This window comes from Bactrocera oleae, chromosome 6, assembly GCF_042242935.1.
Source record: "Bactrocera oleae isolate idBacOlea1 chromosome 6, idBacOlea1, whole genome shotgun sequence".
NCBI classification, from domain to species: domain Eukaryota; kingdom Metazoa; phylum Arthropoda; class Insecta; order Diptera; family Tephritidae; genus Bactrocera; species Bactrocera oleae.
In genome coordinates, this window is record NC_091540.1 from 22,110,627 (window position 1) to 22,135,834 (window position 25,208).

The window sequence follows — 25,208 nt, forward strand, 5'->3', positions numbered from 1 at the left end:
TCGTTTATGACAATATACGCAATTGAACTTGTTGTCGCAATCTTTGAGTGAATGCGCATGTGACATACATTTTGTACAAAGTCTTTTTGTTCTTACGAAATTGTTTCGATCGGTGATATTCATTTTTTTGAATTTCTCGCAAGATTTGAGATAGCCCCCCTGTACATAGTTCGCATGACGTTTGTTTGTACTGTTCGGATGTGAACGTTTGAGTTTTGGAGAAGCTTCTATTTAAATTGTTGTTTCTACTGAGTTGGGGTCTGTGGAAGCTGCTATTAAGGTCGTGTTGAACGCTTTTCGTTCTGACTATTTTTTTGTCTACCCTTTCTGCGATTTCGTACTGTGTAGTTAGGAAATCTTTCATTTGTTGCCACCTCGTGCATTTTCTTCGTGATGAGAGCGATTGCTCCCATGCTTCCCTGTGGGAATATTCTGTGTCGATAAAACCGACAAACAATTTTAAACAGTGTATTGAAGTTTGAAAAATTCTTCACTTGTTTCCTTTTGAATTTTTGTTCACTAATATCGATATTTGTTTATCGACCAATAGTCTTTCGTTTTCGTATCTTGATTAAAGAGCTTCTCAAGCCAAATTGAAATTATCGTAATTTAGTGCGATCTGTTTTACTATTACGCCTGCTTGACCTTTTGTTTTGTGTCGGAGGTGATACAATTTTTGAGCATTTGATAATTTTGGATGGTTTATGTAAACGGCAGTAAACATGTCTTGGAAGTACGGTTATTGTTCATAACCACCATGAAATATTTCTGTGTCACATGCGGGCACCTTGAGATGCATGCCTGAACTTTACTAGTGCAATTTCTTTAATTAGCTTTAGTTGATCAGAAATCATTGCTTTAGTTTCTTCAAACTGGTCTAAGCAGTTTTCGTATTTGGCGTAAGAAGAAGATTTGAAATTTTCCGGTAGATCTGAGTCGTCAGATTCTACAATTGCGTCATATGCAGCCAACAGTGTATACTGATAATATTAGATAAATAAAGAGATTACCTTTTAGATAAATAGGATTTTATTGTTTTATTGTATCTGGACTTCGTCACTAACAAACGCGTATTTTGTTGGTTTTTGTATTCTCGGGTTTTATTTAGTTCTCTTTTTTTTCTCTTTGTGTTTTATAATTTATTGTTTGTACTCGTTTGTATGTATCTTAATTGTGTATATTACCGCTTTTAAAATGAGGTTATTAACCTTTGAACATAAGCGTGCACGTTATGTGCGTATTTATGTGCATATGTAATATGCTTGAATGTTTTGTTTGCAATCCTGCTTGCTTGTGTTTTAACAAGAACAAGGGGTATTGCCAAAAAAGTGCCGATATGGACTTTGAATATATGTACAACTGTGTATGTACCACTAGTTATGCGCTATTCCCACCAAGTATAACTTTGTTTTTGTTTTTTCGTTTGTTAACCCGATTGTTCTTGTGCCCTTTTTTTTGTTTTATTTTTTGAATACATTTTATTTTAATCTAAAAATTTAATAATTCCTACTTATATATATGGTTGGCAAAAATCCTCCGCTGAACCCTCCACGAGGGTGCCGACTGGAAATAGATACCACAGGTTCACGTCGTTAGTAGTGAGGTGTCTAGCTAAGGTCAGGCTTCCTATCTGGGTGTTCGGTACTCTTCGATAGTGCAGCATCCAGATAGGAGGTCTTACCATGGTAGGAGGTAAAGGGCTGGATCAAGGTGTCATGCGACCCGTGCCGAAGATCAACCTGGCTGGGGGCCCTTAAATAGCCCAGTCTCGCACGGAGCTTACGGATACCTGGCGCCTTCCGTAATAAGATAGCCTTACTTGCGTAGCGGGGGCTATGCGCAAGCGGACATACTTTCCCCTACACTCGTGGGTCCAAAATATGAGCCAAAACAATAACATTATAAATAAAAACAAAAAGGAGTCTGGACCTCCTTCAAAAAGACCGGAGGGAGCGGGTTGCTCCCAGAGAAGAGCAGCGTTTGGCACGAGCTCGACAACAGCCAAAGCGAGGACAGGAGCGAAGCTTGGTCCTGGAGCAAAGGCGAATACTAAGGGGGCAGTAGCCAAGGCTGGCGCCACAAAAACAGCAACGCTGGAGGCAGCCCATACCAACCCCTGTAGCCAAGGCTTGGCAGCTAAGCAGGAGAAGGTGGGAGATGCTAAAAGCGAAGCTGCCAGTAGTGGGTCAGCCAGAGAGTGGCCTTCCTTCAGGATTGATGACCCGGCAAAAGCAAAGTATGCAGAGAGGCGACGCGCTGCATACCTGTTGAAGAAGGTGGAGCTGCAACCGCCAAACAATGAGGAGCTCACAAAGGAGCTCCGAGAATCCATTGATTGCGCGAGAGCTGTCCTACCTAACTTCAAACTAGAAGCGCCGGTAGTGGCAACAAAAAGACAAAGGTCCGCTGAAGAGGCTAAGCCGTCAGCTAAGAGACCGAAAACTAAGGGCGTGACGCCCGTAAGATCTTTTGCTGATGTGGCCCGAAACCGCATTGTCATTGGTGTACTGGATAAGGGTGATCCCGAAGGAAAAATCCCCAGAGCCTAATGGAAATGGGTGCAAGCCGCACTGACGAATGTGGCTTTGGAAGTGCTACTTAGCAATCCAGGTCCACCCCCGTCATGTGCGGATGCCGGATGGTATCAAGGGCAAATAAAGATGATAGCGTGTGACGACGAGAGATCGGTCCAGCTATATAAAGCAGCAATAGCTAAGGTGGGAGAGGTCTACCCCGGAGCCAAATTGGTGGCGGTAGACAGGAAAGATATCCCATCCCGACCGAGAGCAAGGGTATGGATCCCGGCTACACCATCGCAGCCGGACCAAATAATGCAGCTCATAAGAGCCTGCAACCCAAATCTGCCAACGGAGGGATGGAGATTCGTCAAGGGGTGTGTATAATGCACCAAACTGTATTTGGTTTTCCCGAAATTAACCGTACGTTAAAACAGTATGGTCGTAACCGCTATATTTAAATATAAACCGATTTTATTACTATCAACATACATATATGCCAATAAATAAATACAAATTATAAGTAAGTAAAAGGAATCGATACGACTCATTTTGTACCGCCTCAAGGGTATTTGGGGTTTTTAGATGTGTGTATACGTGTGGGTGTACCAATGCAGAAAAATCCGCTTCTTTCTCTCTATTGTCCGAGCTTGCTTTTGTTGTTCTTTGTCCCGTATTTATGTTCCTTACTTTGTTGTATTAGAGTTTTCTGTTTTATATTTAATTTCGCGCCCGGTTACTATTTAATTATGTTGGTATGTTTTTTGTGTTTAGTAATCGCCCCCGGGTTTTGAAATGTTTTATGTATGTTGACAGTATGTAAAATGTTTGTAGCACTTTTAATACTCTCGCAACCTGTTGCTACAGAGTATAATAGTTTTGTTCATCTACCAGTTGTTTGTATCACCTAAAACTAATCGAGCTAGATATAGGGTTATACATATATAAATGATCAGGATGAAGAGACGAGTTGAAATCCGGGTGACCGTGAAAGCTCTAACTTGAGTAAAAATTGAGATATCTTTATGAAGCTTTGTAGACATGTTTCTTGGTACCGTGAGACGGTTGGCAGATGGGCGTAATCGTACCACTGCCACGCCCACAAAATGCCATTAATCAAAAACAAATAAATTGCCATAACTAAGCCCCGCAATAAGATACAAGACAGTTATTTGGTATACAGGATCACATTAGAGAGGGGCATCTGCAGTTAAAATTTTTTTAAATGGGCGTGGTCCCGCCCTTAATAGGTTTAATGTGCATATCTCCTAAACCGCTAAAGCTATAATTACAAAATTCACTGAAAGCAAATGTTTTTAGAACCTCTATATACAGTGTGAAAATAGTTGAAATCGGGTGGCAACTCCGCCCAGTCCCCATATAACGGTACTGTTAAAAACTACTAAAAGCGCGATAAATCAAGCACTAAACACGCCAGAGACATTACATTTTATCTCTAGGATGGTATGAGATGGCTTTATAGGAACCGCGTTCAAAATTAGACAGTGGGCGTGGCACCGCCCACTTTTAGGTGAAAACCCATATCTTGGGATCTGCTTAACTGATTTCAACCAAATTCGGTGCATAACGTTATTTTCATATTTCTATGTCATAGTGCGAAAATGGGCGAAATCGGACTAATATGTGGACCCCAGTGCCTATAGTTGACCTTCTACCGAAAATATCAGTCAATCCCCAAAGAAATCTCAAACGAGTATACCATTTGACTTTGCGAGAGTATAAAATGTTCGGTTACATCCGAACTTAGCCCTTCCTTACTTGTTTACTTTATATTTGATACTTTTTACCGCACTTTTTGTGTATATGTATTTATTATTACGGCACTGTATATGTATATTTCTATTTTCAACACTTTTTTCCGTTTTTCGTATATTCATTTGTAGCACACGTGTTTGTTTCACTGTACACTTTTGATTTTTTTTCTTTTAGGTATATGTTAGTATCTGATCCCCGCACTTTTGTTCTTTATTTCATTTAGTTATTTATTTATTTTTTCCGAATAGTGCCTTTCCGTAAAGATCGAAGACCAATGATTAAAAATGTAATTAAAATATTGGGGAGCACACACTATTTATATAAAAGTAACACTGGTAACACTATTTCAAAGAAAATGTCGCAATTATTTTGAATAAAATGGGGCGTAAGCAATTTATTTAACTAAATGTTGCAGATACAATTAATGTGTGCACGTTAAATTTTAAAAATATGTTCCGTAGCCGATGAAAAAATAAGCACAAAACACGAAAGAAGTTATCGTCAGGATCGGTGTCGTATAAAAAATTTAAAATCAATCAATCAAAATAGCGCGCAGGATCGCAGAACGAATGTTGACGTTGCGCTTAGGCCTGTTGACGAAACGAATTGTTTTAGCGCATGATAATCCAGCTCCTTTTGTATAGTTGGTGAGGTCAGATGTAATCGTACGTGGTGTTCTTAAATGTTGAGTGTGGCGGTGTCGTCGTTTGTGGTGAGATCCTGTGAGTGTTCTCAGGTTTGTTCCCAGGTGTGGTGTATTTGGTGGTTTATATTAGGGCGTGCCATTAGTTTCCCAGGTGGAGCGGTATTTGTAAGATGAAGTTTATACTCATTTAAACAAATATATAAATAAAAAAAACTATATCAAATAAACAATACAACTCATATGAAGATGTCATGATTTTATGAGTAACATTTTAAGTGCAAATATTTTGAATTTATAAAAAATGTAGCAAACAAACTTTAGTTGCACGTTATTTAAAAGTATTTGTGTCATTCCTTGAAACTTTGTTTTGCACTGCTTTTGTCAAATCCTTTTAGGGGGTTTATTTCAGGCATCCCGCCTTTTTTGAAATCAGCTGTTTAAAATTCCCTAATCTTCTTAATCAGGGAAAAATAATAAGAAACAAATTAGGGAAAATGAAAGTCTCGTATCTTGTCATCCTTGCTTCCGTAATAGGTGTTTATCTAATAATTCCAGTCGGTTTCTTGCTATAAATGTTGTCATACGGTCTCTGTTCAACCTTAGTACCTAGTTAATAGTTAAAGAAATTTTACCAGCTGTTTATCTCCCAGCTTACTGATCTGGTGTTCTGGTTGCTATAGCTATGTAAATAAAAACACTAAGATTTCTTAGCCATTATAAATGCCCTAACCTTACCTTTACCTTGCCATATATAGTTTGTAACTCAATGTCCTCAGTCTCTCGCTCAGTATGAATTTTAGAAAGACGGAGACCAAGTTTCACTCCTGTTTTTGTGCTGGCTGTTTTCGAGCTCGTTACAAACTCTTTTCTTAGAACAACTAATTCGCTCCGGCTTTTTTTCCAGGAGATTCGAGGTCTTTAATTCTTTATTGATGTTTTTAATGTTTTGGTTCATATTTTGGACCCACGAGTGTAGGGAAAAGTAAGTCCGCTTGCGCATAGCTCGCCGCAAGAAAGTCGAATTTATTACGGAGAGCGCCAGGTATCCGAAAGCTCCGTTCGAGACTGGGCTATTTAAGGGCCCGCAGCCAGGTTGAATGCTGTGCTATTGAGGATCAACGAACAACCAAATAAAAAGTCAGACCCTAGCTAGATACCTTTCAAATGCAATAGGGGCGAACTGTTACCAGCCCGTCCTTGCCATCCTCGTGATAGTGTGGAATCTATTCCGAGTCGCCACCCTCGGGCAGGGTTCAGCGGGCGATTTCTGCCAACAAACAAGCCAGAAAAACTGAATAATTCATATTATTGGAAGGTTTATAGCGTTTAATTTCAATTATTAAGCATGACTTCACGATTTTATTGTGATAGTTATTATAATTATATATAAATTTTAGATGTGAGATATTGAATATTTAAAGTAATTTTATAAATTACTTACTATATAATGTAACCTAGCTCATAAATTCGTATTTAACAATAAGTAATAGATTACAAACGTCTGAATGACTAAAATTATGATAACCTTAGCTTACACTAAAGTGAAAACCTTTTTCGATATTAGGTCGAACTTTAAGGTTACTTTTTAAAAGAAATCAATATTATTTGCCTTAAATTTATAAAACCATTAATGATTTTACATTTTATATGAAAATACTTTTTATACTCTTGCAACATGTTGCTACAGAGTAGTTTTGTTTTGTTTACCTTACGGTGGTTTGTATCATCTAAAACTAATGCTAGCTGTAACAAAATAAGATACAAGAATATCTCTAATAGATTTAATGTACAATACATATATCCCAACCACTTAAGTTAAGTCAACCAAACTTACTCGGAACAAATCTTTTCAGCACCTCTACTGAAAGTGTAAAAACGGGTGAAATTGGCTTATATTCCCACCGAAACTACTAAAATTGCTTTAACTCAATAGAGAATTTTTGTCCAAATTGTTTAAGTTTAATGTTCATATCTCCCAAACCGCTTAAGCTAAATTAACCAAGCTTGCTTAAAGGAAGTTGTTTTAGCATCTCTTTATATAATGAGAAAAAGGGTAAAATAAGATAATAACCACACCCACTCCCCATATAACGATTATGCTGAAAACTACTAAAAGTACGATAACTGACTGAATAAATGCGCCACAAGCCTTAAATTTACAACCAAAATGTTAGGAAAGGGTTTTATAGGATCAGATATAAAATGGGCATGACATCCCCCACTTTTACGTGAAATCCCATATGTCAGGAACTACTTAACCAGTTTCAACCAAATACGTTGTGCGAGGTTATCCAAACATTTTTATCATACTGTGAAAATGATAGAAATCGGATGACAACCACGCCTACTTCCTATTTAACAAACTTCTGAATTCTATCTGACTCTTTCACTTTAAAGTATACATATCAAACATCAACAAAGTTATCAGAGTAAAACTTTGCACAAATTGTGCCCTCAAGGTATTTAATCATATGTCTTAATATTGTTGAAATCTAGCTATAACATTTCAAGACGGGCATTTTTTAAAAATATATAAATTTTATAAGACACTTTCCATTTTCAAATAATTTATTAATAAAATCATATATTTCTATGGCCTACGGGACCATTACCAGCCATTTTGAGCACGAAATCCTACTTGGACGACCCAACAAATAGAAACATAAGAAAGTAAATATTGCACAAATATAAATAATTGAAAAAATATAATGTTTGTTTTATTTTGTGTGCGTTTGGAAGTAAAATGCTTTCCAAGTGAAGTCTTAACTATTGGAACTTTTTATTGAATAGGATGGTGATATATCGTTCTTGAACTGGTGTTAAATTTGCGCTGTGAATCACATGCTTTGAGCTGCAGTAATTTTCTTTAACAAGTATGTCATATCAAATATTTTAGGATTTCTCCTTAAAAACCTAGTGCAGAATAATATAATAAATCATGTTTGTGCAGACTTAGTATAAAAATAGGTTAAAACATATATAATGTTATAGTTTTGCTTGCTCTTAGTTAAAAAATTAAAGTGATACAGGCGTTTGATAATTGCTTACAAATTTCTTAACATATTGACAATATATTTAATCTAAATTAAAGATAAAGTTGGTTATTTATATTTGTGTTTTCCAATAGCAGACGCTGATGAACTATTCATAGGGTTCGAGGAAGTTCTATGTTTTAGCTGATCCTTCCATTCGGCTTCTAGACGCACATAAAAGCCCCCAAACGATCCACTTGGAAGAATGCTCTTATCCAATCCATAATTTTTATTTATTTGAATTACAATGTTTTTCAAAGCCTTTTCTTCATATTCCCGCTGGTGGTCTTGATTACTACGAGCAGATAGTTCTCCAAACCAATTACGACCGGAATTTAAACTAAGTCTGGTAAAATTTACGAATGTACAAAAATTACAAAAGTGATACATATTGAGGCTTACTTTTTTTTTAACTTTTTTGTGGCCAAGGCTTCTGAACCTGCCTTTTCTGACTCGCAGCCATCACTGCTGAAATCGATTTCAGAATTTTTTGTGTTATTTTTCTTGTTTCGACAATCTATATTACAAGTTGTTTCGCTGCCACTGCTGTCACTGCAAGAATCGTAGTTGATTGAAACATCTTGGTCCATATATCGAATAGATTTTGTTGATAGTTCTTTTAAAAATTATATCATGAAAAAACTTCAAAATCGATCTATATAGTTAGTTTTACCTCCTACTTCCATAGCAGGTAATAATCCTTGTCGGCATTGTTGAGGAGTAAGTGGTACTCCCCCCCATGGAGGTATTTTTTCTGAATTTCTTAAGCTTTCGCCTGGGGGATCACAAAGTATGCAATTGTCAGATATAACTTGGATGATTTGTAAAATCTGGCGCTCTCGATCGGTCTCTGCAAGTACGCTATGCTCACGAAAATGGCATCCCTTAAAAGTAATAAATATTGTATTATATAACAATCAAGAAGGGGCTTAGTTCGAGGGCAGCAGAACATTATATACTCTCGCAAACGGGAAGGATCAAAGGCGGGGAAATATTTTAAAATTTTTGCGAAACTTATTAATAAAAAAAATATATCTGATATTATACGTTCGCTTATTGTTTAAAATATTTATATTAAGTATATGGCGGCTAAGTGAAGTATTGACCCGACTTTATCCATTTTTGCCAAAAGGGCACATGATTATCAGAAAAATATTTTTTCTCAAGTTCAATATTATATCTCATAGATTCATCGATATTCGACATCTGGAGGTAACATTGTTATCACATTTCGGCAATTTTTAGAAGTGAAATGGCATACTATTTGTGCGAAGTCTTATTCCGATAACTCAATTGGTGCTTGATTTATATACTCTAAAGTGATGGAATTTAATATTGTGATATATTTCTTTCATTTTCTCAATATATCATAAGAATGTCTGGATAATCTAATTAAAATTGCTGGGGTAGTTCCTGATATACATATAGGATTTCACATAAAGGTGGGTGGTGCTACGCCCATTGTCCAATTTTGACAAAGGCTTCTAGGAAGTCCTTCTCTATAATTTAGGATGTGAAATTAAGTGCTTTTTTAATGCATATTTATTTAAGGAGTTATCGCACTTTCAGTAGTTTTTAACAAACCGGTTAAATAATGAGTGGGCGTGGTTGTCATCCGATTTCAACAATTTTTCACTGTATTGGCTGGTTTTGGTTTATATAGTGGTTTGTGATATTTGTAGATTAAACCAATTTTTTTGTTTTAATTTCAAACCGCATGCGATGCCTTAAAGTTAAAGTACTAAATATTTTTCGATTAACGGCATTTTATTTGTGTGAAAATGGTCATATTCCGACCAATTGCAATATAAATCTACTCTACCAAGGAACAATTGGTCAAAAATTCATCAATATACATTAATTTTTACTTAAATTAACGCTTGCACGGACGAACAGACAGTCAGCCAAAATTCAACTCGTCATTCGGTTATATGTATATAAGTTAACAATAGTTAACTAAGCTAGTCTTTTGAGCAGCCAAAACTGCAATCCATGCAGTTTGACCGCGCATGATTCAAATGAATTGTATGACCGGCAACTGCAATTCAATACAAGTTAACAGTAGTTAATTAAATCAGTTTCTTGAATTGCCAAAATTGCAACCTGTGCAGTTGGATTTCTGTATGACCGGCAACTGCAATTCAATACATTACAGTAGCCGTCAACCGAGTGACCGGTAGGTGTAACTCAATACCTCGCACAGGTATTGAACTCAGCAGAAATATTAGCAGCGTAAACGGCAGCAGCGGTAGTTCTAGTTGTAATACTAGGTTATAAATAAGGGAACTTTCGTTGTTGATTTACGTGAGTACCTGCCGGCGACGGCCTTACCTCACGGTGCTCCAAAGCACAACGTATCAAAACAATGCGTTGATAAGCGCCCCAAATAATACGAGCTATTTGCAAGTATTAATTTGGTTACCAGTGGCAGTGTGTCTGGGCCCACACTACCATCTTGGTAAAATTCGAGGTCGACCTAAAACCTCTTCCGTTTTCGGGTACGGAACCCACTTGCTTTTTGCAACTTCTTTTTAGAAAAAACAGTTAGGCTGAATTTTCAGTTCTTCCTGCATTTAGGTTTCAACCACAGCCACCAAGAATCTCCCCAAAGGGGCCATAACCCAATGAGCAGATTGGACCGAAGTCCAAGGGCTTTCTGCTCCCCGTGGTACCAGAAAGTCTCCGGTAAGACTGTGTAGCCGAAACTACTGCCAGTTGAGCAACCCATTACTCAATGACTGGTGACATTTGTCCCTTGAACTTCAAATGTCTTTTTATTTGGGATTTCATTTAAAGTCTATAATATCAGTTCAAGCTGAGTATTATAGCACTATTTCTGATATCATTTACTATGCTGATAATTCTGGGCAAAATAAATTAACAGTCATAGTGCATTTGGCTTTTAGTCGCCTTTTACGACAGGCATGCCTTACCGCGGGTAAATTCTTACCCCTACCCGCAGGGGGAAAATAAATAAGGAAAATATAATTTTAATAAATCAGTTTTAGAAAGGAACTCAAATCGTTATCATTTAAAATAAAATAATTCCGTGGTCGACAACACCGTCGCTACCACTCGCAGTTAGTAAGTGAAATAAAACATAATTTATACATATCTGTATTTCTATCTCTATTACTTTCTAGTGCAAAAAACAGCAACTCTGTTATAATCTGTTGCAACATGTTACTAGAGTATACAAATTTCATTTATCACTGTAAATTATTAGGAAATATAGGTTATATATATTTTGAATAAACTTAGGTGCAATTTGCGACATGCAACCAATTTTTCGTACTTTCGAAATCGTAGGTATTTGGAAAGTCATCGTAATTAAATAGTTCTACTCAAAGTGCCTTTCCCAAACCGTTGGTTTCTGAAAACTTCCAACAAAAATTGTATTACACTGATATTCTCTAAAATAAATTTAGTATAAACGAGAAAAAACATTAGCTTCGGCTACACCGAAGATATAATACTGTTCACAGGTACATTGTTTTAGCATAAAAGGGTATAAAAAGATCTTTATTCTGATTTCGATGTTGTTGTTGTTGTAGCGGCAGAATTCTACCGAGTTGACAGTCCTTGGCCGGAATAAATCCGGGTGCGTTCCGGTTACATAGATCCGACTGTCGTGGGAACGGTCTGATTTCGATAGATCAGTTTGGGCTATAAGGTATAGCAGTCTGATCGCAATAATATGTTCAGAGATTGTAGCTATGTATGAAGATATGAATCCGATGTGAACCGATCTGAAAAATTTCTGCAGACTTTGTAGCGATGCTTTCGATAAAAATCTTTCCCAAATTTTGTGAAGATCTCTTGACAAAAAAATTGTTATGCACACAAGGACTTGAGTTTGAACGGTCAGTTGGCGGCTATATGCTATAGTTGTAGATATCGGCGTTTCCGACAAATGAGCAGCTTCTTAGTGAGAAATGGACGTGTACAAAGTTTCAGATCGGACAAAATAGATATTCATAAATAAATAAACACTGACCTCGTATACCTTGTTCAGGTTATAAGTATACAGAAGAGCTTACTCTATCTTCATAAATTTCCTGCCATGACTAATTGATTTCCCTCAACCCTTTGATTCCAAAATACTATTATAATCTCCACAAATACCATACCAAAAAGTTTTACAAATAAAAATTTATATGGAAAATTTTCAATATCAAGTCAAGACAATATACATACATGTATAATACCTGATAACACTTACATTCGTCTCAGGAAACGTCTCAAAACGAAATGCTTTTTGTCCACAACACGGATAACGACCGACTGGTCCAGCTAAAAAATCATCAGTAATTGATTCCATATAATTTGGACTCAGAGGGTGAAAACGACACCACGCCATCTACAAAACCATGCATGTCTCAAAATAAATAAATATATTTGTGTATACCTACATACCTTGTATACTGGGAAATGTGATTCGCAGATGCAACAATATAAAAAATGACAATGACCCCAAAGTTTCCAGTATACCTTACGCCATGACCGATGCTCTTTATATATTTGCGCAATAAAGTTATTCATGTTCCACAGGTTGTCGCGCACATGACAACTCGTAAGTTGGCCCCATCGGGTTAATCGAGTGTTGTTAGGTTGACAGGGAATGTAAGATTTGATTGTGTTTGTAAGATGTTCACCACATCTTTTGAAATAAAAAGTTAAAATTAAATTAACTAATTACCAATTTAATACCACCTTGAACATCGAAACAACCCAGCTAAACTATAGGAGTGCCCTCGCAGTGCCTCTGGTTCGGGTTCACAAAGGCTTTGAATTAATTTTATCCACAAACGCGGTACTAAACGTTCTTTTTTGTCTCGCACCATTTCCAATTCCAAATTAGTAAACATAGCAGCTAACCGTGTAATTATGGAATCATTCAAACAGGAGAGATTTAATGAAGAACGTACTACATCACATAACCTGGCATGACAAAATGATAGGCATTCAACCATTAATGGCTCCATCTTTAAATAAATAATAAATGCGTAAAATTACAATTAAATAGTTTAATATATTATAAATTATGCTAAAATGTTTAAAAGTCCACTCTACTCTTCATTTATTGTCAATACCAAAAATATGTACAATACATACATACATACATATGTGAAAATACTGTCCAAAACGATTGTCATGTTTCTTCGGAAATTATATTTTCATACTTGTATTATCGTGTGAGAATGGGCAAAATCGGACCACAACCACGTTTACTTTTTACATAACAATTTTAAATTTTATTTGATTTTTAACTAAATATATAAAACAATATATAAACAAAAACAAATAAATTTATTGGAATACAACTTTGCACCAATATCCCCTTCAAGGAATGCCATTTAATGTCTATAAATGGGCAAAATCGCACAATAGTATTTTAAGCCCCAAAATATGCACCTCAGTGTCTAGGTCTGACTTTATACTGAAAATATCAATTTGTGAAATATAATATTGAAATTCATGGAGAATCTTTTTGTTCTTTTATAAAGCTGTCGCCATAAAGAGGTCAAATCGGGTCAATACTTCCTCTAGCTTCCATATTAGCTATATGGTATATTATATGGTTTTTCGAAATTCCAAAATTGACCTTGTAAATAAATTGCGACTCTGTCTGCTTAAATGATACAGTCAATTATTGCAGTTTTGCAACACATTTTAATATGATCATGAATTGAACTGTATCCTCAATAAAATTACATTTTAAATACATACTTACATGTAAATACAAGTATAAGAAAGCAGATAGATCTATAAGATTTTTGGTGGTTTTAATGAAAACCCTGAGCATACCTTTCTGAATAGGAAAGTAAACAGAAGCAATTTACGAAAGGATTTGCCGAGCACTTGATTTCAATACAATGAAATAAATGAATAATTTCTAAGAAATATATAAAACTAAATATACATATATATTATAATGCTAATGTACATATAATATTACTATAAGTATAAAAGGGAACGTATGTTGTATGTACAAAAATAAGCCATAGTTATGAGTTGTTTTTAAAAATTTAGTTGCGCTAGATTTAAATCTAGAATACTAAACCTTTTTGGACACGATGATACTAAATCCCGCCTTCGAGGCTAATTTTTTAAAAATAACATTTTTCCATTGTTAAGTATATTATATAATTTAGGGTTATGCATATATATGTCTGTGCAAGCTGTAACTTGAGTAAAAATTTGGATATCTTTATGAAACTTAGTACCGTAAGACGGTTGGTATTGCAGATGGGCATAATCGGACCACTGCCACGCCCACATAACGCCATTAATTAAAAACAAGTAAATTGCCATAAAGCTATAATAACTAAGTTCACTGAGAACGAATGTTCTATCGGCAGTGTGAAAACGAGTGAAATCGGGTGAAATCGGGTGACAACCCCGCCCTAAAACTAAAAGCGCGTTATATTATATTAAGAACTAAACACGCCAGAGACAATAAATTGTATTTCTTGGGTGGTATGAGATGAGTTTTAGGAACCACGTTCAAAATTAGTCTATGGGAGTGGCACCGCCCACTTTTAGGTGAAAACCCATATCTTGAGATCTGCTTAACCGATTTCAACCATATTCGGTATATAAGATTCTTTTCATATTTCTATGTTATAGTGTGAAAATGGTCGAAAACGGATTACAATCACGCCTTTTTCCCATATAACACCTATTCAAATTCCATCTGATTCTTTCACTTTCCACTATGCAAATCAAGCAACAATGATTGTAACTTTGTGTGAAAAATGCGTTTAAAGTATGCCCCCTTGTGACTAAGAATTGTCTAAATCGAACCAAAACTGTTCAAGCCCCTAGGTACTGAATATGTGGTGTACCGAAAATATCGGTCAATGTGTAAGATTGTAATTGAAATTCATATAATAAAATAAATAAATAAAACTCTCGATAACAATATGTTTTTGCGTTAAAAATGGGTTGAATCGGATCAACTTGCAAGTTGCTTTGATCGGCTTTGATCCTTGCAAGTTGCGAGAGTATAAAATGTTCGATTACACCCGAAGTTAGAACTTAATTATTTTTAATTACTTGTTTTGAGCATTTGTTTCTAAGCAGTAGGATTTATTGCATTTAGCGTAATAATAAGCAGTCATGGGACTTTTGCTTGTTCGACAATAATTGCACATGGACCTTTTCCCTTTCTTATTTCTGATTCGCTATCATTTCCATAGTCAAAAGTGTGGATGGGGCGATTTATTGTCTCACGAACTCCTTTTCGTAGCGAGAGTCTTTATTCTAGGCTGATAGTGCATAAATCCTTGCTTCGGGCTTCCATGTAATATCCTCTAGTCATTGGCTTTATTTTAAGATCTTCACAATTGGAAGCGGAGAGAATGTATTGTAACTGTTTAGTATGGCGATATTGGTCATTCCATAAAACACCCAAACCGGTTAGGGTTTGTTTTTGCGGCTGGAACTAGCATGATCAAACATTTGATCCTATTTAAGTATCCACGGCTCCCTTTGTTGAGTTGTAAGATTCAAGGATTGTTGGTTTCTTCGATACAGCATCATTGGTAGGATGTAAACCAATTATCTACTGTTACATTTTCTTTAGACCCGTTTATAGTTTTGGTTAGAAGTTTACAAATGTAAGACCCTTATGGCTTGCCTGAAGGAATATTTTACTTTTTCCCAAATATAGCATCGAAAATATATTAAGTTCTGTTGTCGTACACTAATACGATCTTGCATACCTTGCTGGCTTACTTTGTATATATGTATGTGTTAAATTGGTGCCTTCCTCTAAAATCTAGTAGTTGCTCATCTACCGTCACATATGATCTAGATTTAAAAGAGATCTTTACATTGTTTCATGAGAATTTTCCAAGTATTACTCATCGGAACAAATTTATCTGGTGTTTTCTTACTTTTTTTAGTGCTTCTATCCCACAGAGCAAAAGGACCAACGAGCTTCTTACATGACAAATGGTTATTTTTCAACGTACCACTTAAAATTAGGAGGCCAAGAGGTTGTGGTAGTTTTTTTTTTTGTACTTGCTCCTCTTGTTTTTAATGTTCTCGTTAGTGCGAAGAAGTATTTCATCAATTATGTTTGATGTGAAAAATTGTTGAAAACGCTCTAACGGTTTTATAATATTTTTACCTCCTCCTTTTGATCATGAAACTGTATGAACAATATTTCTCGCAGGGGTTCTGTGTGAAGTTATTATTTCCCTTTATGATAGGTGGCGGAGCTTTAATAATAAAATACTCATTCTACGATGCGTGCAGATAAATCTACAGCATTCAAAAAGTGTTACAGACAGTCTGACTATCCTCATAAATGAGAGGGGTATGGACATTTGCTTAATACAAGAGACCTGGGTCAGAGATGACACAGTGAAAGGGCTGAGCAGCACCAACTACAACATTTTCTACAAACAAAAAGAAAGTAGACCAAAGGCAAATTACACTAAAGGAGATACCACTGTGGTAAGGGTGGAACAAAGGGAAGGTCGTTTCGTTTTGGTTTCGGGCTATATGGCACATGACAGAGAAGTGCCACTAGAATCACTCAGTCCCCTGATGGCAACAAAGGAAAGGTTATACTAATAGGGTGTGACGCGAATGAAAAACATACTCTATGGGGAAGCACCTGCACAAACATCAGAGGTGAGCAACTCTTACATTACATTCCATATAAAAATGTAAGCATAAACGCGATAAGCCAACCTTCATATTCCCAAGTTCGGAAAGATTTTCGAGGTGGGAGAAAATCTTGGATCTCACACTATCTACAGAGATGGATAGTCGTATACGAGAGTCTCCGAGGAACCGTCTATGTCGGATCACTCCTGGATATTTTTCAGCATTCGCGAGAAATCCAGTACTTCTTTCAAATATCGAAACCGCAGAAGAACAAGATAGGATAAATTTACTGAAATACCTACAAATGGTCTAGAAATAAGTAGTAACAATAATATAATCAGGAATACTCTAGAATTAGGTACAGATTGAAAAAATGTTACTGTCTCTTTCAATCAATCCGCACCATTAACTATTATGAGGAAGAGACAGTTCCCTCCTTCGTGGACACTGCCCTACATGAGCTGATAAATGTAATAGGAAAGTCATTAGATCTCAAAAAGTATACAATGGCTGCTTTTCTTGATATAGAGGGAGGTTTTAACAATAAAGAACTAAGCACTATCATTGAGCCTCTGCAACATGGCGGCATAGGTGACATGGTGTGCAAATGAGTACAATCGATGCTTAAGAACAAAACTATTCAAGCAAAAAAAGTCTCAGTGACACGAACTAGCTATATAAACTCCGCAGCGAGGTGTCCTTTCTGCGCGTCTATAGGTAGTGGCACTGAACAAAATACTAAACCAATTAAACGGAGGAGGAGTAAAAGTAGTAGCGTAAGCAGACGGTATAGTGTTAATGGTATCAGGATTGTTTTCATCTACAATCAGTGAGATATTGGAAAGAGATTTACGAAGTTTGCACCTGTTGGCCGCAAAAAACGGACTAGGGGTTAACCCTAGTAAGATGAAATTGATGCTATTCACTAAGAAAACCAAAATCCCTCAATTTCATCTTCAGACTCGATGGTACCACAATTTCTTTACCCAACATGGCACAGTGCCTAGGGGTCGAAATTGATACCAAACTGAGTTGCAAAATGAATATAGAAAAACGTACTAAAAAAGCTTATATGTCATATTTCAAGTGTAAAAGAATACTTAGCAGGAACTGGGAACTTTAAACCCGAATAAAGTGGATGTACACGGCTATTCTTAGACCAATTCTTACATAGGGAGCACTGGTCAGAAAATTAAATGAAATACAGAAGGCAGATATTACCGAGGCTTTTAAATCATGTCCGACTGATGCGCTTATTCCCCCCCTGCGGGTAGGGGTAAGAATTTGCCAGCGGTAAGGTATGCCTGTCGTAAGAGACGACTAAAATCCAAATGCACTATGACTGTTATTAAACCTTGCTAAGAAATATCAGCATAGTTATGCCAGAAATAGTGATAAAATACTCAGCTTAAACTGATATTATAGACTTTAAATGAGATTCCAAATAAAAAACATTTGAAGTTCAAGTGACAAATGTCACCAGTCATTAAGTTGATGGGTAGCTCAACTGGCAGTAGCTTCGGCTCCAATCTGCTTATTGGTTCGTCCCTTTGTGGAGATTCGTGGATCTGTGGTTTAAACCTAAATGCTGGGAGAATTGAAAATTCAGTTCAAAAAAAAAAGTTGCACAAGAAACTGAGTTCCGTACCCGAAAACGGAAGAGGTTTTAGGTCGGCCTAAATCCTACCAAGATGGTCAGTGTGCCCAGACATACTGCCCGCTGGTAACCAAATAAATACTTGCAAATAGCTCATATAGTTTGGGGCGCTGATCAACGTTTTCTATTGATACGCCGTGCTTTTGAGCACCGTGAGATTAGGTCGTCGCCGGCAGGTACTCACGTAAATCACAACGAAAGTTGATGCGCTTAATATGCTCCAGCATTAACTGCCCATAGATGTTTTCATACAAAAAATAACAACATTCTCTGCTATAAGAATCAAGTAGGAAGCTGCAACATGAAAAGTTGTGGATATAGCGATATACTAAACCAGCTCGAAATATATATAAATAGATCAGACTATATAGTCCCAAGATTGGAATAAAAATAATTTTGAATAAAAATATTGAATATTTTTTAGTTATACGAGATCTCCGACGGCGCTAAAAAGGGTTCTCCATTCCTGCAGTGTTTCCGGCATCCTACGTGGATAAAGCCTAAAAATAAAAAAATTCTCTTAAAACTAGATGATATTCTCCGTACAAAGACCTACGTTTAAAACAATCAAAAATTGACAAAATGGCGGCGTTTTAAAAAAAGTCGTTTTTGGCATTTAAAATTCGATTTTTGGCATTGCTGCCCAAATAATAATAAGCAACAACACTAGACATAACTTTACTGAATATGAATATACGCCGACCAGAGACCTTTGAATGTATTGGAGAGAGAAATAATGAAAATACGAATACAAAACAACAATCCAATTCATGTCTACTTCGACCAACTAAACCTAAATGTGATGTTGTTCAAAATAGAAATGTCACATAAAAACGAAAACGTGCCAGTTCGCACACAGACGCGGAAATAGAAAAAAATATGACGTAAAAAATTACGGGTATTTAATATATCCCGATAGATTAGGAAATTCCCGTCATAAATTTGCCGTTGAAAATTTTAATAGCGGGTATTTCATACATTCTAATGGGTTAGCGAATTCCCGTCATAATTTTTTCTTCAAAATAATTAATTAATCAATATTAATAAAAATATTGTTCTACCACATTCCTGGTGATTCCTTGTAAGCAAAATGTGAGACCACCATACCAACATACAAATGAATTATGCAACACACTCTAAGTGTCATGTAGCCGAAACGCACAAACATTGGCGAAAATTTTGTGAAAAATAAGACAGAAAAACTCGACTCGAGTTACTGGACTCCTGTCGCTCGTGTGAAAGCACTGAGTGAAACCTAAAGACAATTTGCCAATAATGAACGACAAAAGAGTCCCAGTCTGAAGGCCGAGTAAATAAAGAAACTCAATCAAAGGCATTGAGATATTTTTTATCAGTATTTACAATAAAAGTTAATCTTAAGACTTGCTTCGTTATAATAAAAAACCAGTAAGCGAACAGAATGATGAAATGACAAGTTTTTGTAGCGATTAAAGCTCTCCTGGAAGCGAACATTTTTTAAACATATACGATTGGCTTGAAGAAGACGAAGAACGTGCATTAAATGTAGGTACATTTAGTTGACCTCTACGGTTTATTTGTATATATATATATTTGTATATACATATTTGTCCAAGTGTGAATTGAAATAAAGCCCAATGTTTTGATGATACAAAATTTGGTAGTTTTGCAACAGATTTGGTGGGCATTTTGGAAACGACAGATTTTCTCGAGTGACAACACTGATCGCAGCTACAAAGAAAGCTCTATACCAGTGGTCGGCATGAAATTAAAGATACCCAGTGAGAACTCTGTTACCATAAATTTTGTGAATCTTTTTCGTTCTTCATTTAAACAAGAGTACTTTCTTGCATCGGGATTTATTTTGTATGTTGTACAATTAAAATAAATATATTATACCCTAAAAACTTTTATTTTTTTGTCTTTAAGTAAAGTAAAATATAAAATGTAATTCATAACACCATAAAGCATTTATAATGACAGAAAACTACGTGCAGGGAACATTTCCTTTAGCGGCATAACCACCGCATGTTATTTCGTCGCTGTCTCCATGCATAACATGATACGAAACTCTTTGAATCGGGAGAGCGCTGTTAAAGTTCACATTTTTTATAACATTTGACAGTGGTGCTACTTAGGAAAGAAATAAGTTTTAAGACTTTTTAATGTATTTCTTGAGTATTTTTCGGTTTCCATTTAACAGAAAATTATACATAATTAATATTAGTTGAACAAGCTAGATATCGTATATGCGGTCTAAATATATGTACATGTATATTTTAATCCCAAATGCGGGGAATTCTAACCAAGATATGTAGGTATATACGTTGGCAATTGGTACTGCTAAGCAAAACAATACTCTGCGACAAAATACCCGCTCATTCTTAAAAACAAAACTAAAAATTTGATCTCACAAATAACCCACTGATTTCGCAATTTATTTCTGTGGGATTCTTAGTGGTAGGTCATTGTTTTGCTTGTCATCTGTTTAGTAGCTTATGAACTTTCAGTGCTACCAAAAAAAAAAACCACAAGATCAGAAGCTCTCTCAGAAAGCAAAGAGAGAAGTTTCGGATCATAACATTCTTTAAAAATAATGAGGTCTACAATTGTAGAAATTATTTTTAGATGTTGTTAATAAGTCATTGCGCTTTTTATTTTTAATCAAATTGATTTGGTATGAAATCCTCTCGCAATTAGCGGAAGAAATTGGAAGTACTCGAATTAGAATTTTCAAAAAAAAATTTTGAAAACATCATTTAATCAAATTTAGCTCTATTACATTCTTTAAAAATAATTAGCTCTACAATTGTAGAAATTATTTTTAGATGTCTTTGTTCATGACTTTAAGGAACTCTGTATAATCCACATCGAAAATCGATTCATATTCTTTACACAGGTTTACTGTGAAGAATGGCTGAAATTGTATTTGTTAATAAGTTGGATCTAAAAAAGCAAGGGCTTCCCACAACTGAATATCTTTTTCAGCAAAAGGGAATTGCTTGATGAGTTCTGTATCCAAACTTATGTAATATTGTCTACATTTTTCACGGAAGGAATCGATCTCTTGATTTGTCACATGAAATGGGGATCTGTTACAAGGCGGTTCAATTACTAACATTAACTTTTGAACCAACATCCCATATCGCCAAGGTAAACAGTGGTAAACAAAATTATACTTTTTTTGTTCTATCTTCTTTCTAGCTGATATAGTTTTAGCGCTACAAGTACATACTTCTTAAAATATCGTTACTCGGTTTACTTGAATTAATTTTTAGGGCAAAAAATTAATAAATTTCATAAATAAACCACTGTGTCTACATTGAGAAGAACTTGTTTTAATGATCCGTTTTTGTGCTGTTTTTGGTGACTATATGTTTAGAAAATGTCGTTTAAATGCGTCTGATTCTATAAAAACCCTATTTGGACTACTTTGGGAAGCCAATACAAATGTTTAGTTAGCTGATATGGGTCGATCTTAAAATGTGAAGTTAGTAGTTGGTCTTACCAAGAAATAGCAGTACTAGCTCGAAATTTCACGTTGGTACATCTATCGTAAGAACACATGCAATGTTACAATTCATTTTTTGAAGTATATATGGAGTCCTAACCTTCAGAACGCACAGTTGAATTTTGGGCTAATGCCATAGGCATCTCAGACGAACGAGTACTTCATATTTTACATGGAGAATTACATATGAAAAAGCTGTTTGGAAAGTTAATGCCGCACACGTTATCAAACACGCATTCAACAAAAGAAGTGAACTGAAGCTGGTTGTTCAGCTCCAAAGCAGGTGAAGTCGCAACGATCAGCAAAGAAGGTTATGACATCAGTTTTTTGGGATTCCAAAGGAATTTTGTTCATTGATTATCTACATAAAGGTAAAACAATTAACTCTGAACATGATTGCAGCCTTTTAGATCAGCTGGATGGAAAAATTAGTGAAATTATCTGGTTAGTAGCACAGAAAAATAATTTTTTATCAAGACAATGCACGTGCTTTCAAAGGTGTTTTAACAATGACAAAACTCAACGAATTATAGTACAAATTGCTTGAGCATCCAACGTATTCACCAGATTTGGCTCCCAGCGACTACCACCTCTTCAGAAACTTGAAACAATTTCTTCGTGGAAAGCAGTTTTCGTCGAATGACGTCCGGAAAGTTATTAAAGGGATGGCATAAAATTATTAAAGGATCATTGGAATAAGTTTATTGAAGTTAAGGGAGATTATATTGAATAAAAAAATTTATTTCGTACCAAAACCAGTATTTTTTCAATTCGAGCGCAGAAACTTTTCAACCCCCCTTTATATAAAGTTAGGTCTGATAAAACAGTTTGTAAAAGCTCTAAACAAGAAGAGTGACTGTTTTAAATATATCAGTAAAATATTTCCGAAATTGAGCACAGAAAAAATTAAAGGTTGTATTTTTGACGGTCCTCAAATCTGGGAACTATGTTAAAAAAGGACCAAATTTTACTGATTGTATGTCAGATAAGGAGAAATCTGCATGAATTGAATTTATTTGGGTTGTGCAAAATTTCTTAGGAAATAAAAGGCCTCCAGACTATATTCAACACATTGAGCAGCTCATGTTGCACTTCCAGAGACTAGGATGAAACATGAGCATCAAGTTGCACTTCCTCTTCAGCCATTTAGACCGCATCCAGAAAATTTAAACACTTTCATCAGGATATTCGCACTATGGAAGAGCGATATCAGGGTCGTTGGAATTAAAATATGATGGTTAATTACTAATTATTAAGAAATAGCAATATATTTTTTAATTAGAAATTAGCTGCTATAGAAAAACTGACTGCAGATTTGAAATCATAAAACAAAACTCCTGTATCCCAGTGTTTTGTCGTTTGGTCAAATTCTAAATTATAAACTTCCCATCGGTTTTGTCGGCATAATCTTCTTTTAATATAATATAAACTTAGCATAAAACATTAAGATACTTACTGCTTCTTAATTGTTGATTGATTTTCAAAATTATTTGAGCTAACGCTTTTCAATTTTGCACGTTGCAAATTTCTGTTAATCAAACGTCGAATTCAGCAACATCGTGTATACATAACCATTGAAAGAGTGTGAGAAAGATAGGAGGAAAGGGAGCAAGTGAAAGTAAGAGATGTCAGAGTTCGGCTCAGTTTTCTTGATCGACCGAGCAAAGCATGTTTTTTTTCTAACTTCGCTTTTTGAAAAGAGAAACCGATAAGCGTTTTGTTCCGAATGCATATTATTTAAGTTTTCTTTCAGTGTTTCTTTCTAATAAAAATGGCGACGCTTACTTGGCAAAGCGTAAAAAGATGAGAGTTGCCCAACATTTTTCTTGGCTTCGCGTCGAAAACCTTTAATGTGAACGTGCTCATACAAAATACACATGGAACTTTTCTGTCAAAACAAATCTCTGACGCAAAGCAAAAGTTCTATGTAAATGGGACGTAAGCTTACATGTAAAGTTAAACGCTGAAAATATGGCGACGACTAGCGACAGTCAGCATCTGTCAAATATTGAAATACACACGTTCTTATGGACACAGTTACTTAGACATTAGCAAGACTTCACGGCAGTAGGCAATTTTGTCGACGACAATGAGCAGTTGTAGTGATGCCACAAAAGTTATTCAAGGCTCTAACAAATCTAACTTTATTTTACCAACAAAAGCATAAAATAACATAAAACAAATGTGACGACCAATTTACTTATTTTTTGAAAAAAAAATGTTTAATTTGAACAAAATATAATATTATATTTAAATTTTATGTATGTCGTCTTTTTGTTTAAATCTTGAAGTTAGCTTTGAAATGCCGACTACTGCCTTAGACGACCAATACAATAACTAAAGTACACCAGGCACTCAACAACAGCAACGACCTAATCATGCGTTCAATCCATTCCGTAGAATAGCTGGCAACTTCAATAATATTACAAAGCGGGATGCTTCATTCAGTGCTTAATGCCTGATTCAACTACAAACGCCCGACAGAAAGAAGCATGAATTAATCAATTAACCGAAAGCAGAAATGAAGCCGATTCAATATATAATATAATTTATGTTATAATACTGTCAGTAGTGAGTATGAAGAAGAAGAAAATTGTTTATAAGATATCGCGGTTTACCTACACTTAAACGAACTGCATCAAATGGCATGCCCGTGTATATATTAATAGACTCTAGCGCTACAAATAGTTATATCAGAAAAGATTATACATTTGCAAACAGAATTAAACTTAAAAAAATTCTCAAAACATGTATTTGAGAATATTTTCCGTAAATTTTAAGTCTCGAAACGCTTTTTTTAGAGTCGGTGAGGAAAATTCCTCTGAAACGGCTGAACCGGGAATCCCCCATTTTCTCAAAAATCCAAATTTTCACTATTCTTTCGATCATAACCTGTATTCATCTATTATAATACTAAATTTCATTAGTTTTTGGTTTCAGATAATTTGACGCTGAAATACTTAACTATGCAGTAGGAGAAGTAACTTATAGGCACAAAATACAGGAATTAATGAGAAGAAATCATAAAAACGAAATACTACTCTAAACAACGGCTATTGAATCAGAAATTAGAATGGAAACCAAAGATTCAGTTTGGGTAAGGCAATATCCTTATCCTTACTCTGTTTAGGAATTCCTAAAGAAAGAAATAGACAAACTGTTAAAAAATAAAATAATACAGCATAACACCTAAAATTTACACATATGGACAGTATCCAATAAGGAAGATGGACAACCAAAGCAAAGAATGGTTATAGATTTCCTCAAAATTTAGCAGTTTCGGAACAAACTTCGCTGCCACACGTTTCATGCCCAAAACAATCGAGAAAATTAAATGGCAATTTATGATGATTTTCAAGAACACATTTTTTCACTGTTTCGATGTTTTCTTCGCTTGTTGACGTGGTCGCAACTCCAAGATGCTTCAACATCTTCTCGGCCTTCTGTAAAGCGCTTGTACCAGTTATAA

General features: G+C 35.5%; 1 protein-coding gene across 1 annotated transcript in view; it reads right to left on the reverse strand.

Moving 5' to 3' along the window:
- Positions 1–7,630: 7,630 nt before the first annotated feature.
- Positions 7,631–25,208, reverse strand: part of LOC106621867 (SANT and BTB domain regulator of class switch recombination) — a 40,895-nt gene continuing 23,317 nt past the window's right edge. The window contains exons 3-8 of the mRNA XM_014240883.3: positions 12,684–12,955; positions 12,387–12,630; positions 12,193–12,330; positions 8,644–8,854; positions 8,373–8,586; positions 7,631–8,316 (exon numbers count right to left, since the gene is read on the reverse strand). Coding sequence (XP_014096358.2) covers positions 8,040–8,316; positions 8,373–8,586; positions 8,644–8,854; positions 12,193–12,330; positions 12,387–12,630; positions 12,684–12,955 — 1,356 coding nt within the window. The 3' untranslated portion in view covers positions 7,631–8,039. The remainder of the gene's footprint in view (positions 8,317–8,372; positions 8,587–8,643; positions 8,855–12,192; positions 12,331–12,386; positions 12,631–12,683; positions 12,956–25,208) is intronic.